Source organism: Brachyhypopomus gauderio, chromosome 7 (assembly GCF_052324685.1).
Source record: "Brachyhypopomus gauderio isolate BG-103 chromosome 7, BGAUD_0.2, whole genome shotgun sequence".
Lineage (NCBI taxonomy): Eukaryota > Metazoa > Chordata > Actinopteri > Gymnotiformes > Hypopomidae > Brachyhypopomus > Brachyhypopomus gauderio.
In genome coordinates, this window is record NC_135217.1 from 19085872 (window position 1) to 19101739 (window position 15868).

At 42.1% G+C, this 15868-nt stretch overlaps 1 protein-coding gene across 2 annotated transcripts; it reads right to left on the bottom strand.

Moving 5' to 3' along the window:
• Positions 1-6526: 6526 nt before the first annotated feature.
• Positions 6527-15623, bottom strand: dcaf11 (ddb1 and cul4 associated factor 11). Of its 2 annotated transcripts, XM_077012300.1 has the most exons (16): positions 15405-15623; positions 15099-15135; positions 14682-14868; positions 14404-14531; positions 14128-14246; positions 13820-13884; positions 13461-13561; positions 13066-13212; positions 12477-12531; positions 9831-9899; positions 9589-9646; positions 8890-9075; positions 8474-8627; positions 7698-7850; positions 7495-7601; positions 6527-7399 (listed from the first exon to the last, which is right to left on the bottom strand). In XM_077012300.1, the coding sequence occupies exons 2-16, from the start codon at positions 15115-15117 to the stop codon at positions 7274-7276; spliced, it is 1674 nt and encodes a 557-aa protein (XP_076868415.1). In that variant the 5' UTR covers positions 15118-15135; positions 15405-15623; the 3' UTR covers positions 6527-7273. The 2 variants fall into 2 exon arrangements, with proteins under 2 accessions (XP_076868415.1, XP_076868416.1); XM_077012301.1 differs by lacking the exon at positions 15099-15135.
• Between the last annotated feature and the right edge of the window lie 245 nt (positions 15624-15868).

Consider the following 15868-nt stretch of genomic DNA (forward strand, 5'->3'; position numbering starts at 1 on the left):
ATTTGAACTGAATAGACTTTTTATGTTTTCAGCAGCTTTCAGAAGTGGTCTGTATGGGGGGTCATACGTTGGAGAACATTAAATGCTGGCACATGAAGAAATATCAAAAGCTCAGATGCTCCAGAGTAGAAAATATTACAACAATCAGTTTTAACTATTACAGTGGAGGGCAGTCATGTCCATTGTTAGTGTGAGCTTGTTTTACAATGTATGTGAAGATTTCACATAAATGTTCCTTTTAAATGTTCTTTTTATAGAGCTGGTTAGGGAACTCTACTCCTGCAAGCCACAACTGGTTGAGCAGAAGGTGCTCCCTCTGCTCTGGTACCTCCTGGGGACCTCCAGCAACAGTGGTACGGTCCACGGCAGGGGTGGAAGCGTGAGGGGGGCCACTGTCCACCTATGCCAAGCCCTTCATGCCCACATGGGTCCGGCGCTGCTGGACTGCGCTGGTTCTTAACCTTCCAATACCCGCAAGAGCCTAAGCGAGTTTGTGAAGAACCTCCCGATCAACTGAGAGCTGCCAGCCAGACCTCCAGACCAAAATAAAACCCAACATGGATTCTACTTGAAGATGGAGATGTTTGTGCATTTCTTACTGTGCCTGCACTTTAAATGAAAGAGAGAGGAAGAAAGTCAAACGTTTTTAACATTTTGAATTAGCAGAAAGCTAAATCCTTAAACTCAGAAGTCCTTTTAAATAACGAGCACAGATTTTAGCGAATCACATCAGGTTTAACATGCCTAGGAGCTCTGCTCTTTTTGCACTTTGAAATACTAACACTTATCATGAAAACTGTTATCATGGTGACTATAGATATATATTGTTCTATGATTGTTATTTTCTGTTGACATATACTGAGGTAACTGTGCAGAATGTAATTTATCACATGCACAAGGAACAAGGATCTATAGTCTTTTTGTTGTTTGGTATATGTAATGTGACTTTTCAATGAGGAGTTAAATGGTTGTTTTAAAAAATGAAAAAGCTATGATTCACAAAATTACTTTTGTACTGTAGAGCCAGGGCTTAATTTGAGCTGGATCCTGCCGGAACAGGATTCGGGAACTATTTCATTTTGTAGGGTGCGTTCCGGGAACTGTCTGCCTCGATCCAGTAACTTTCAAGCCTACTAATTATAAGTTATGAAGAAATCTGTCTGCGTTGAACCAATTAATTGAACAAAGAAAAAATTGAATTCTATAAAAGACATTTTTTAAACACAAGATCCACATTCAGGCTTCCTAAATCACATAAGAGCTCTCCCTTTTAGCAATGCATTTCCGCGTCTCCCATATAGAGCTAGTTATACTTTCGCGAGTGACCGTAGCATGCGACTCCACACACCTCGCGCAAACCTCTGCGAACGGAGGAGGCATTTATACTAGCCCCGTATATGAGCTGTCACACCAAGATAATTCTTGTTGCTAACAGAGGTCCAGTGATCCCGAGTCAGAGCCACATTTGTGGCGCTCTTCACAATAACCTGTTTTACTTCCCTTTCATCATCATACAGCTGCTGGATTTTCTTCGACATTGTCTTTCTGGACCGCAGTTCGTAACTTGCATCAGTTAACGCAATTTGCAGCGCTTCTTGTAAGCCTTTATCTTCGACCACAGAGAGCGAACAACACTGTAAATAATATGACGCGTCATGTATAAACGCATGCGGAGTTACGGCCACTCGCGAAAGTTTAATCCAGTCTCAATGGTCCAATGAAGGTAATTTTAAAACCAGGATGTTGTGTCCGAATGAAATCACGCGTACACATTGATGGAAAGCGGAGATAGAAGTTCTGAACAATTCTACTGAAGTTTATTAACTACGATCAATAGCATACAGGTAGAATGTCCGTGCCTAATGGCCGCTTACAGAAGAGAGTTGACTGGGGGGGAGGGTTTTAACGCGCGTTCTTTCTCCCGCCTAAAAACATGGCATTATGGGAAGTGAAGTTTATAAATTACTCCATACACAACACAGGACATTTCCTCACTTTAAAAAACCCGGGACGCCCGGGACAGGATGTGAAATACGGACATGTCCTGGGAAATACGGACGTTTGGTGAACCTATCATACTAGGAATACATTTAGCAGCTAAGTTATCATTACTGACCTGCGCGTTAGCCCCAACATGTTTTGCGTTGAGGTGGTAACGAAGGGTGGAAGTGCTCCTGTGATAAGCGAACTCCTTCCTACATAAAGTGCAAATAACACTATTTGTGTTTGTACTTCCATCTGGAAGTTTCTTCTATTTAAATTTCCCATCCACCAGTGTAGCCTCTTCAGTAATCTCCATCATGATCTTATTGTGCGTCCATATAATCTGTATGTCTGGAACTAGTGCACTGAGAATCATTACACGGTGCAAAAGTGTAATTAATGTCAGTTTGCCTCACTTCATCACGAAGCTTCCCCGTCTCATCACCTTCCGTAATATTAAGGATATTTATTCTGTCTCTCTGTCCTCCAGTATAATCTCCCACTTGGATTTCCAACATCAAATGGTCCCTGATGAACTAATGTCATCATATAACACTGGTCTTCAGGCCATTCTGGAATCTCTCGCCCCGTTGAAAACGCGTATGGTTCACTTCTCATGCTCAGCCCCATGGTTTACACCTGAGCTTCGTCTCTTGAAAACCAAGGGACGACAATATGAGCGATTGTTTAGCAAAACTGGTTTATCCGTTCATAAGGACATGTATAAGGTAGGGTATTTGGATCGGATCGGCCGCCGATATTAGCAAAAAATGCGTATCGGTATCGGATAGGCAGGTACGAGAAAATGCCGATCCAGACTCCCGATCCAGTTTTTGCTGTGGTTTTGCCAGTGAGAGTAAAATCCGGTCCGCATTTTCCAGCACACCTTCAGCACATGAGCATAGCGTCTCCCCAATTTAGCTCCGTGGCATCTCCTAACCATTAGGACCGCCGTGTAAATTTGAAGTTATCGGTAAAAATGTCAGTTGTGTGGGATTATTTTACCTTAAAGGATGACAAAGATGAAGAGGTAGAGTGCAACATATGCCACAGTAAAGTCAAGCGTGGTGGTAAAGCTGTAAGAACTTTTAATACAACCAATCTAATCAAGCATTTAGCGAAATACCACCATAAACAACATGACGAGTTTCTAAAAAAAACCGAAGACAAAAAGAAAGGTCCTACACAACTAACACTGGCAGAAACGTTTGAATTGAAGGGAGTGTATAGATGGGGATGGAGCAGCAAAGTGTGGAGTAGAAGGCATTTTGCTTTTAATTCGTTTACGATATGTGCACGGAATTTTTTTAAGCTTTGGTTTACACTTGTTCAAGAGCACTGATGGATGTTAATGTTAATAGACTATTTGTTAATAGACTATTTTCCACTCAGGTTGTGTGTTTTGCTTTTTTAATATAATTTACAATATTATTTGCACTTGTGGCTTTTTAATCCTTGGTTTACTGATGCTATTTCTGTTTGTTATTTAATATTTTGTCTATTTTGAGTTTATTAATTGCTAAATAAACAGGTCAGTTTCTCCTTACCAACCACTGTGTATTATTTAAACACACCCAATTCAGCTGGCTACTTGTTATCAAGAATAAAACGCTTTTCAACATTTGAGTTTGACAACAAAGTAAGTTGGCTAAATAACTTTAAACTTTAATACATGCTCGGATAGGCCAATATCGGTATCAGCCGATATCGGTATCGGATCGGAAGTGCAAATAAATATCGGTATCGGATCGGGAGTTCAAAAAGCTGGCTCGGGACATCCCTAGTATAAGGACCATATGCTTCACTATAAGGACTCACTATCACAGGCTAAATCGGACTTCTATACTGGATTAATTATTTCTATGAATGGCGACACAAGTTCATTGTATGCATTTTATTAAAAAAACTGTGCAAGCTCCGGACTCTCTTCCATCGTATCTCTGTTCTACTTCTTTCTGCAATTCTCTTATGTCATTTTTCAATGAGAAAATTAAGAAGATTTACAAGTCTTTCGAATCTCCGTCTACTACATTGACTATCCCTAATTATTTTAATTTTTCCTTTCTTTCTTCTACTTCTTTTTCATCTTTCTCTCTTCCTCCTACCTCAGAACTCTATGATCTCATTAGTAAGGCTAAGCCATCTACCTGCTCACTGGACCCTCTTCCCACTAAACTGGTAAAATCCTGTATTCCTTCCCTGCTTCCTCTTATTACTGCAATCATTCACTCTTCTCTCACAACTGGGACTGTTTTGAAAACTGCAGCTATTAACCCAATTTTTCAAAAGCCTGGTGCTGATCCTACCGATTTTAATAACCTACGCCCTATCTCCAATCTCCCATTCATTTCAAAAATACTTGAGAAAGTTGTAACAGCTCAGCTTCACTCATATCTGTCACACAATGATCTTTATGAAAAATTTCAGTCTGGTTTCCGTTCTTCTCACAGCACAGAAACAGCACTTGTTAAAGTCACCAATGATCTCCTCTGCACAGCTGATTCCGGTAAAATTTCTATTCTTATTCTTTTAGATCTGAGCGCTGCTTTCGATACTGTCTGTCACTCCACTCTTCTTCATAGACTGTCTTCCATCGGCATAACTGACACACCGTTACAATGGTTCAAATCATATCTGTCAAACCGCAGTTTATTCAGCTCAAAACTTTAACTTCTCAACCTTCTCCTGTAATTTCTGGTGTGCCTCAGGGTTCTGTTCTAGGCCCCCTTCTTTTCATAATCTATCTTCTCCCCCTTGGTAACATCTTCCGTAAATATCATATAAACTTTCACTGTTACGCGGATGACACACAGCTCTATCTCTCAAGTAAGCCTACTTCCAATCTTCCTCTGCCCTTCCTTACATTTTAATTTATTTGTACCTTTTCTCTGTCTTAATTTTTATTTATTATTGTTATTATGTAAGGTGACCTTGAGTGTCAGAAAGGCACCATCAAATAAAATGTATTATTATTATTATTATTATTAGAACCTTACAGAGGGCCCCCTACCACCCAGAACCTTAGAGGCTCCCCTACCACTCAGAACATTGGAGGGTCCCCTACCACTCAGAACATTGGAGGGTCCCCTACCACCCAGAACCTTAGAGGCTCCCCTACCACCCAGAACCTTTCAGAGGGGCCCAACCACCCAGAACCTTTCAGAGGGTCCCCTACCATTCAGTACCTTTCAAAAAATGAAAATTGACACATCACAAATATCTTTCACTTCTGTGAATCATTTTTTAAATTCTGAAGATCTACATTTTTGCGCTCTTATCAAAGGGAGAACAAAGAAAATCCAAGTGGAGTTTCAAATATTGTTCTATTTTATTGAGATTTTGCAAACTCTGTTTATTCCTTAGGATCAGTATGATCATTACCATACTGCAATCTCCAGAAGGTGCTGTATTTGCTGAGATTGTATAATACGGACATACCAAACTGCTGACAGAGACAGGACCTTCTGAAATGAGTGGTAAACATTGCATGAAAATAAGAATCAATCCAGAAAGGCATGATCCACTGTGGGAAGTCTGCTGGAGGCGTGTGCACCCGCTACAGCCACAGAACACAGCCAACTAGAGCACACACATATTCAGGATGTATTATAGCCTTCTCAATAGTATTTCAGCATCCGTCATTCAATTTAAATTTTTTAAGTCGCATAATTATTTAGTGATTTAATATTTCTTTGTGAAAAGAAAAGAGAGAGCCAAAAGAGAGTCTGGAGCCAACAGATGCAGGTGTGTGTTGTGTTGTTTAAGCAGGGCCGAGGTGCAGGGGGAAGACACACTGGGCTGTCAGGTGGACAGGCACTGGAGTAGTTAAAGCACCGCAGCATCAGCCCATGAGGACAGCAGGACAACAGGACAGCATGCCACACACACACCCTGAGCAGCAGCTGAGGTTTGAGGCCTCAACAGGGACACAAGAGTCACACATAGCTCCGGCCTGGCAGCCATGTTGCTACCCAGCAGCTTTGCACAAGTTGTGCTCCAGAATTGTGCCCTAGTTGTGCCCCAGAGCTGAATGTTTCCGGGGAGAATTTGCCCACTGCCACCTTCCCTGGCCTTAGAAGTGCAGCTATTGGATAAACATTACTATGATGTCATCTCAACATTCCTGGATGTCAGAGGTCTAAAATACCAGCAGTCATTCTGAAAAAGGCAAGCACCGATATATATGAACCACCAGGAGAGATTTCTACCACACAAACCGCCGCACTGCACCTCCAAAGACAAAGGGCAGGGCAGACGGGCGAGACGAATTCTTTAAGCACAAGAGCCGACTCAGATATGTGGATATTCAACCTTATCAGAAGAGATCAGTATTGAAAACAAAGACTCAATAGTGATTCAATAGCTATCAGCCAAATGGAACTACAAAAAGCATAATGCAGCTCAGAAAAAAACAAATTATATTAACACACATACATATATATATATATATATATATATATATATATATATATATATATATATATATATATATATATATATATATATATATATATATATGTGTGTACATGATATATAAAATAGATAAGATTACAAAAGATTTTAATTAATATTGTAAAACAATTTAGTTTCATAGGCTCAATGACATATGACATTAATATACAAATGCACAAAACCTGGATAAACAACTTTGTGGACTGAAGCAACAAAGTGTGCAAAGACACAGACAGACAGACAGACAAATACACAAACTAACCCTCACTCATAGAACAGAAACATCTTTTTATATCAGCCTACAAAATAAGGTATCTCTCTTTGAACATTAACACCATGAACATTAACACCAATGAATATTAACACCAATAAAATATATTACATTGTGTCATTGTGTAATGCACCTTTCTAAATTTGACGATGTCATTTTAAATCAACATCTGATTATTTGAATGTGGCATGGAGAGAAAGGTTACATGTATCTATTTGGGTGTGATGTAAGCAAAGCAGTCAGCCAAACGTGCTGCAATCTTAAACTACTATATCTGCAAACTCTTATGTTTATAGTACCTTTGATTCTCCTAACAACAGAAACATCATCACCCTCTGTCTCCTGAGCACAGTTATTAAAGGTTACTGGGCTCTTACATCGGTTTTAGACTTGTAGTGACTTTTGGCCAATGACTCAAAACAAAGAAACAAATATATATATATATATATATATATATATATATATATATATATATATATATATATATATATATATAACAGAGCCACTGTATGTGGCTCTGTTACTGCACAGTTTGCAGTAACACAGTTTGGTGTTTGTCCTCTATCATCACTCGTCCTTTCCCTCCTCTCTGGGTTGGTGCTGGCCGGTCATGCCGGTCACGCCCACCCGCTCCCTTTTCTCGTCCAGCGGGTGGTTCTGTCTGTGCTCCCAGAGGCAGACGGACCCGTCCCACTGCAGCCCAAAGGACAGACGAGGAAAGTGTTAGACAAGGTTTATGAGATGTAAACAGGGCGGAAGAAGCTCGGTGCTGAACAGAGTCCACTCACAGAGCTGCTGACCAGGCTGTCCTGGTACGGGTGCCAGCTCACGTCCCTCACACAGGCGTCGTGGCCGGTCAGTCTGGACACCACCCGGCCCGTAAGGACGTCGTAGACTAGACGCAGAGAAGAGAAATGAGGTCAGGCGAGGAACGGACGGCAGCCACGCAAACGCGTTCTTCCACCCCGCCGCCCTGACCCGGCACACTTACTAACGACCTTGCCCGTCGAACAGCCTGTGTAGATGAACCTCTGTCCCGTGCTGAACTCGGGGGAGAAGCGGCAGCGAATCAGCGTGTGCAGGACGCCGTGACCCCTGTAGGTCATCACCGAGGTGTCGCCGGTCAGTTTATGCCTCTTCAGAGCTACCCAAGGAAGGAACATTAACAATGAGATCATCACCTGAGTTAAGATTGTGTTACAGCCTTTGATTATACACAGGTTCATCAAACTCACTTTATTATGCAGCTCTTATTAAGCACATTTAAACAAAAATAAATAAATGATAAAAGGACAAATTTTGTAACTTGAATGGATGTCCAGTCATATGTCAGGAGTAGTTACCAGCAGTGTTAAGTCAATGAAAAATCACCTCCATATATAGTGACTTCCAGTTATTGAATTGTTTTGCTTTTATTTCTGAGAAGCCAAGGATTCAAAGAGCTCTGGTGAGCAGTCTATGTACATGACCCAGGTGGATAAACAGTGATGCACACAGGCTACACTTGTTTCAAGGTTACTGATTAACTGCGTGAGTGGCTGGTATTTTAAAAACTTCAATAGGTTCAATAGGTCTTTTTCACATGAGGATCAAAACAAAACTCACTTCTCACAGGGACATGTACACATGCACGCATGACATGCAGACACACACACACACACACACACACAAAGACAAATAGACATACAGATACAGACGCACGCATAATAGCTATCAGGAATTCCACAATGACCTCAGGATTCAGTACAGTGTCACATGACATCCCACCTCGCTGGGGGACCTGTTGCCAGCGGTAGTCCCAGTTCTGCTGGGTCACAGCAAGGCGTGAAGCAGCCAGGCCCTCTTTAGGAGAGAACTTCCTAACATCCCACAGCTTAATGGTCTGATCCTTCGAGTTGCTGATTAGATACCGGGCATCGTACTGGAGGAGTCACACACACACACACACACACACACACACACACACACACACACACACAAAATAATTAACAACATAACTTAGCGATCATGAATTCCACAATAATATTAGGATTCAGTACAATTTCACTTGACATTCTAGAGATGTTTGTCGCAGGTCTGATTTAAACCTGGACGACTGAAGGTATTTGTCAGTGTGTCTGTCCGTTTGAGAATACTTGGTGTAGGTTTGCAGTGATGGTGCACTGAGGTCCTGAACTCTTCACCTTGCTGTGTATGAATGTGATGCCGTCTCTGTGCCCTGCCAACTGGCCCACAGGCTGCGGTCTGTCCTCCCGCAGGGTCCGTCTGTCCCACACTTTACACAGAGCGTCATCACTGCCAGAGAACAGCAGCTGAGACGAACTGTCCGCAAACGCCACCGCGTTAACATCGTCCTCATGGGCATCAATCTAAGGGGTGGACAGAGAGTTAATACCGCACGCACACAAAGGTAGTGCACAGGTGCACACACTCTTTCTCACTCTTTCTCTTTTTAATGTCTCTTAGTAATATGTCTTAGTAGATCGGATTAAGAGATTTGATTATGTTTTCATAGACCTCAGAATGCACAGGGTTATATTGCAGTTCTAATGAGATTCCATAGTTTTAGAATAGATGGTGGCATTTAAACAACAATTTCCAAACTTCACTAGAATATCCAGAAAGTCTAACCACACCTACTGATCATGAATTCAGTCTAACCACACCTGATGACCACATATTCAGTCTAACTTGAGCACTTTTAGTAATTGAGCTGCTGTGATCCAGACCATTGCCTCCGAGTCATGAATATAGTAAACAACATTTCTGCCACACCCACACGTGTCTGCACCGCGCTCATGTGGCTCCTTTCTACATTAGTGCTGTCTCCATGAAAATAGAGCCCCGGTCTCTGCATGATAGATGCTGAAATATGCACTTACCTTTAGAGTTCTCCTGTTTTGTTCACGGTCAAATACATACAGACAGCCATCATTTGCTCTGTTAGAGAGGATAAGACATAACTGAATACACTGTTTTATTGAAATATCTTTACAAAAAACACAAACTATTAACAATTCACACAGCAGCCACGCATGACATTTTTAATCATTTTAGAGTGTCATCTTAATTTTCATTATAATAAAATGTTTATTTTTATTATAACTTAGAGGAAAATACCAACCCGCCCAGAATTTCCTTCCCATCTGTAGAGGCAGCCAGTGAGAAAACACAGAACCTTCTTTCATCTGGGCTGAGAGATGACAACACACAGCAGTTACATTTGTGAAGAGAGGCATCAGTACATAAAGCAGATAGACTGAAAGTCAACGAGACAAATCAGTGAAACAAGCACTGAGACATTCAAAATGAACTTTTCTGTTCAGTTACATTTACATAGCATTATTTCATTCTGATTCTGATGTCTTGGTCTGAAGTATTATCATTGTCTTCAGGTCTACGTATCATTAGCATCATCAGGTATCACAAGCAAGACAATATCATCTAGTCCCCTTAATAACTACCAACCCCATCTAGTCCCCTTAATGACCATCAACCCCATCTAGTCCCCTTAATGACCATCAACCCCATCTAGTCCCCTTAATGACCACCAACCCCATCTAGTCCCCTTAATGACCATCAACCCCATCTAGTCCCCTTAATGACCATCAACCCCATCTAGTCCCCTTAATAACTACCAACCCCATCTAGTCCCCTTAATGACCACCAACCCCATCTAGTCCCCTTAATGACCACCAACCCCATCTAGTCCCCTTAATAACTACCAACCCCATCTAGTCCCCTTAATGACCACCAACCTCATCTAGTCCCCTTAATGACCACCAACCCCATCTAGTCCCCTTAATGACTACCAACCCCATCTAGTCCCCTTAATGACCACCAACCACATCTAGTCCCCTTAATGACTACCAACACTATCTAGTCCCCTTAATGACCACCAACTACATCTAGTCCCCTTAATGACTACCAACCCCATCTAGTCCCCTTAATGACCATCAACCCCATCTAGTCCCCTTAATGACCACCAACCCCATCTAGTCCCCTTAATGACTACCAACACTATCTAGTCCCCTTAATGACTACCAACCCCATCTAGTCCCCTTAATGACCATCAACCCCATCTAGTCCCCTTAATGACCATCAACCCCATCTAGTCCCCTTAATGACTACCAACCCCATCTAGTCCCCTTAATGACCACCAACCCCATCTAGTCCCCTTAATGACCACCAACCCCATCTAGTCCCCTTAATGACCATCAACCACATCTAGTCCCCTTAATGACCACCAACCACATCTAGTCCCCTTAATGACCACCAACCCCATCTAGTCCCCTTAATGACCACCAACCCCATCTAGTCCCCTTAATGACCATCAACCACATCTAGTCCCCTTAATGACCACCAACCACATCTAGTCCCCTTAATGACCACCAACCCCATCTAGTCCCCTTAATGACCACCAACCCCATCTAGTCCCCTTAATAACCACCAACCCCATCTAGTCCCCTTAATGACTACCAACACTATCTAGTCCCCTTAATGACTACCAACACTATCTAGTCCCCTTAATAACTACCAACCCCATCTAGTCCCCTTAATGACTACCAACCCCATCTAGTCCCCTTAATGACTACCAACTCTATCTAGTCCCCTTAATGACCACCAACCCCATCTAGTGCCCTTAATGACTACCAACCCCATCTAGTCCTGTCAATGATGAAATCATCAACACCACATCATATCATCAACCAGTTCCATAAACTGTGAACATAGTCAATAATCATCATCATCATCATCATCATCTCAACCCAGTTTTACAAAGGTAAAGCACTGCTGATCCCCCAACTTGATGAAGATGAGACAAGGATGAAGCTTCATCTTAATACCAGATGGAGTGATAAAGGATGTTCATTGGTTATATAGCATTTGACGGGGTCTGACAGGCAACAACATGCTGGCAAAGTTCACTGCAAGTTTCCTAGACATATATGTACTCACACTGTATCAGAAAGACACGCTATACAATAAGTAACGAAACATTGTTCTTATTGCTCATTTCAAGACGGGGACTGTTCCCACTGTTTCTTGACAAAAACAACAGTGTCTTCATAATGATATGATGATTTTTACTTTGACAATTTACCCTTGATTTTAGGCTACACTCATAGAGATGACAAAAACATTAAACAGTGATGCTTCTTGCTCATGGTTGCCAAGGGCTAGAAATTTAGATTAACTGATATTTACACACAAACGCTAACCCTAACCACACTGTTTAAAATTCAGGTTTAATAGTGTAAAGCCATTTGAGAGAATCTATTCAAGTTTACTAATGGAAGTTTTTAGATGGAATATCAGAGGCTAACTTTATCCAATATACTGAATATAATTATAATATAATATACTTTTTATTGCACAATATTGGGACATACTGCATATAAACCCTGTACTTACACATTAACCAGAATAATAATCAGAAAAACTATAAAAATGCTTTATACATGTACCGGTGTATGAAATATCGATGACAAAGGAGGGTTCTTTTCTACCTGTCTATTTTCTGGTGAATTTGACCAGATCTGCATTAATATCGTTCACTGGCACTCACTGAAATATCAACCTTTATCATCAGACATACCACTTTGCCAGCAGGTGTTTAGATGCGCTCGCTCACAGTCATGTGATGAATGTAATGGTGCATGTTTCTCATGGTCATGTGTGCTACTGTCACTCATCCACAGGAAAGGGGTTCTGTGCAGGTGATTACCTGGATCTTAATGCTATAATGTACTATGAGGGAAACACTAACTTGAGGTCCAGAGCGCTGTGCGATTCACCTTCTCCATCTATACTGCAGACATGGACTACAAGGACAAAATACAAAATGGAGAAAGACAAAAGCAGTCATACCTACGTCCCCAACAGCATGTCCCCCTGGCAGTGAGGATGGGCACACCAGGCTCTAACGCTTCTGTTTCCCACCAGCACGGTGATGGGGAAGGAGTGTAGCTCTACACGGTGCATGTACATGGATGCTTGTGCGTAAGTGTCTGTGTGTCCTTACGTCTGCAAGTGCGCATGCCTATGTGCATGTGCCATAATGGGAGGAGCTAACACAAGATCAGACCACCTGACACACTAACGATGGCCTGTCACTACTGCCGTCACAACCTCCAAAACTTATGACGCTACTGGTGGTAATACGTCCCATAAGAACTACGCTGGATTGTACAACCTCCCTTAATACAGGAAGTCCTGCATGTCTTGGACGCTCCGTGCTGTAAACGCCTTCTGCAAGTAACGCATTGTATTGTCCCCGTCTCACTTCTAAAGCCAAACGGATGCATTAACCGTGTGCATGCGAGCGTGTGTGTGTGTGTGTGTGTGTGTGATCTTACTGTAATCAGACCAGCTGGAGTAGAGGAGAGAGCGGGAGTCTGGGGTGAAGCACACATCCAGCACGCTCCAGCCCACATCCCTGGCCTTTACCACCCGCTTAAGAGCAAAGCCCCCTCTCCTGGTGTCATACAGACGAATGTTCTGATCTGGATAAATAAAATAAATAAATACGGCAATCAGTTAGGAAGCAGATTCAATAGACTACTGTGTGACGGGTCCTTTACTGTTAACCTTTAGTTGTCAGAAAGTAACGTTATATAGTATAATAACAGGAATAAAGGTGTGTACCATGGTATATACTATTTGTAGCACTTGGACAACTGTAGTGAAAATGCACACTAAATGGAAGGTCTTTATAAAACAGCATTATTACAGCTTAGCTCTTTTTAATTACCTTGGCATGCAGAGAGGAACAAATTTCCATCGTCACTGAAGACTCCACAGAAGGCTTTCTGCTGGTATGTGTCTTTGTGTACCACCTGGTTGGGCAGGAAGCTGATGAACAGACCCAAAATTGTGTGAATAAGCAATGTGTAGTAACAGTATACCTGTGATGCCTTGAAAGGACCTGCAAGAACCTATAATACTGAATTTCCAACCACTCTGTTCTCAGGGCAAGATTAGCTTCAATCTGATCTTTCGCCACCAGCAGTGAAGACTTTAATGACCTATCGGTCAAATGCCTATAATTAGTGGCTGGTTATACTCTGTGTGTATATGAATATGTGTGAGTGCAACTGCAAATAAACTCACTGTGAGCGAATACGACTGCACTCCCCATGAGAGAAACTGGATCCTCGACAGCGGCCCTGTTCCCGCTGGTCCAGACAACACATAACAGTTATAAACACAGTCACACTTTACCAAGTGTTTATCAAGCCACGCAATATTGTAGATCTTGTCATTTTGTAAATTAAACAAATGAATCAAATCCGATAACTAAATCCTGCATATGACCTGTCCAACCCTGCACAAAACTGAATCTTGAAAGACGAGGCAAACAGGGGCTCGAGGCACAGAGTGTTTGGAACACGCAAGCATGATGAGTTGAGGTCCCTCACCTCTGCCAGCATGTGTGTGAAGCTGTGTCTGCCCTTCAGGCCTGAGGAGGCAGTGGCCAACAGGATCTGAGTATGGATCTCACTGCGATCCACTTCCTGGGTGTCTGGGTGGGAGTCCACTATAAAAGATCAGGAATATCAGCAAAAAAAAAACTCACCAAATAAGAGAAAAATGCCAGTGCAACATTCTTTTCGAACACAACAAATGCGCTGTTCAGCTGTTACGGAACATAAAACCTGAAGCTGTCAGAACCAGGACCATATGTGTGTGATTACCAGGTGGATCATAGCGATGTCCTAAACGGCCCTCCCAGGCACCATCACTGTCCTCGTCCGAGTCTGAAACCGACTGGACAAGCTGCAGCCCTGTTGCTCCGCTCCCATGGACCAGTCTCACCTGGCCCCTACCACCAAGAACCATCACAAACATACACTAAACCCCATGCAAGGCAACTGCTTGATATATATAAATATATGGGCAATGTATAATATATATATATATATATATATATCTGAACATTGCTGAAATGACAGCAGTGACAGTTGTAGTGTACCCTCTCAGTAGGTACGCCAGTACTTGTGCTAGGTCAACGTCCTCTTCAGATGTGGATGCTCCGTCACTCTGCCTGCGGCCCCTGTGGTTTGAGTTCTGGTTTGATTCTGGTTCTGACTGGTCTGGGTTGCCGCTGGAGCCCCGACCGGACATCCCAGAACTGGACTGAGAGCCCATAGACTGAGCACCTAGCAGAGAAATAGGTCTATAATGGATATATTCTTCCAGCAGGATTTATGAAAACATTCAGTCAGTTCTGTCCGTCACTGGATCCCAGCGTCGGTGTGGACAGGATGAAGCAGGAGACGACCTCAACCTCAAAATAAACAGATAAACACAACGACAAAACTGCTTTTGTGTATACTCAAGCACTCATGAGGCAAAGGTAGTTTATGAACATGAACATTTATGAACATACCGAGGTCGCTCTGAGACATTCAGTGTATTTAAATCGTCTGAAATGAAAAAATTATACCGAAACTGTGATGTAATGAAGGACCGAAAGACTGATGTGAACTAGACATTAACGAAATGCAAATGATATAATAAACTTACGCATAAAATATTATTTTTAACAGATCAAATCAGAGCCATTGGCCCCTGCTTTCTTGCTAGCTAACGGTTACCATTATTTTCCACTTTGTTAGCCCGCATAGCTAGCTAGCTAGCTCCCCACTGCGCTGTATGCTAACGCTAACAAGTCAGTGTTCCGATGGCTACCTACCGATATGTTGTATATGCTGTAGGCTTTTTGACAGCTGTCTTGGTAATCTGCTTTTTTTCCGCACTCCAAGGTGAACGTTCAAACTACTGCGATGTCACCGGCTATTTAAAAAATATATATTATTGTTGACGCTGTACGCTCTGTACTTTTAACAAAAATGTTTTCAAGACCAACTATATGCGCGTCCGTGACGCGCCATGTTGTTTACGATGTTGAGTCGCTGCTCGCTAGCTACATGTCACGTGACCTGTCACCGCGAGAGCACGTTTGAGTTCCAGTTTGAGTTTGACTTTGACTTTGAGTTTTGAGAAGCCACGTTTTTGAGTTCTGGGATATTTACGGAGCTTTAATGTAAAAGTACAAGTGAAAAGGCATGTGGGTCAGATCGGACAGGACTAACACTACGTCATACTAAAATAAAAACAATAAAAGAATATTATATACAATATGTAGTATCAGCTTTG

Excerpts from the sequence above, each read along its gene's own strand:
- dcaf11 (XM_077012300.1), bottom strand. Across the intron at positions 14,532-14,681 it reads CTGGCGTACCTACTGAGAGG|GGGCCAGGTGAGACTGGTCC; the intron begins GTACACTACAAC and ends TCTTGGTGGTAG. Across the intron at positions 12,532-13,065 it reads CTCCAGCTGGTCTGATTACA|TCCATGTCTGCAGTATAGAT; the intron begins GTAAGATCACAC and ends TTGTCCTTGTAG.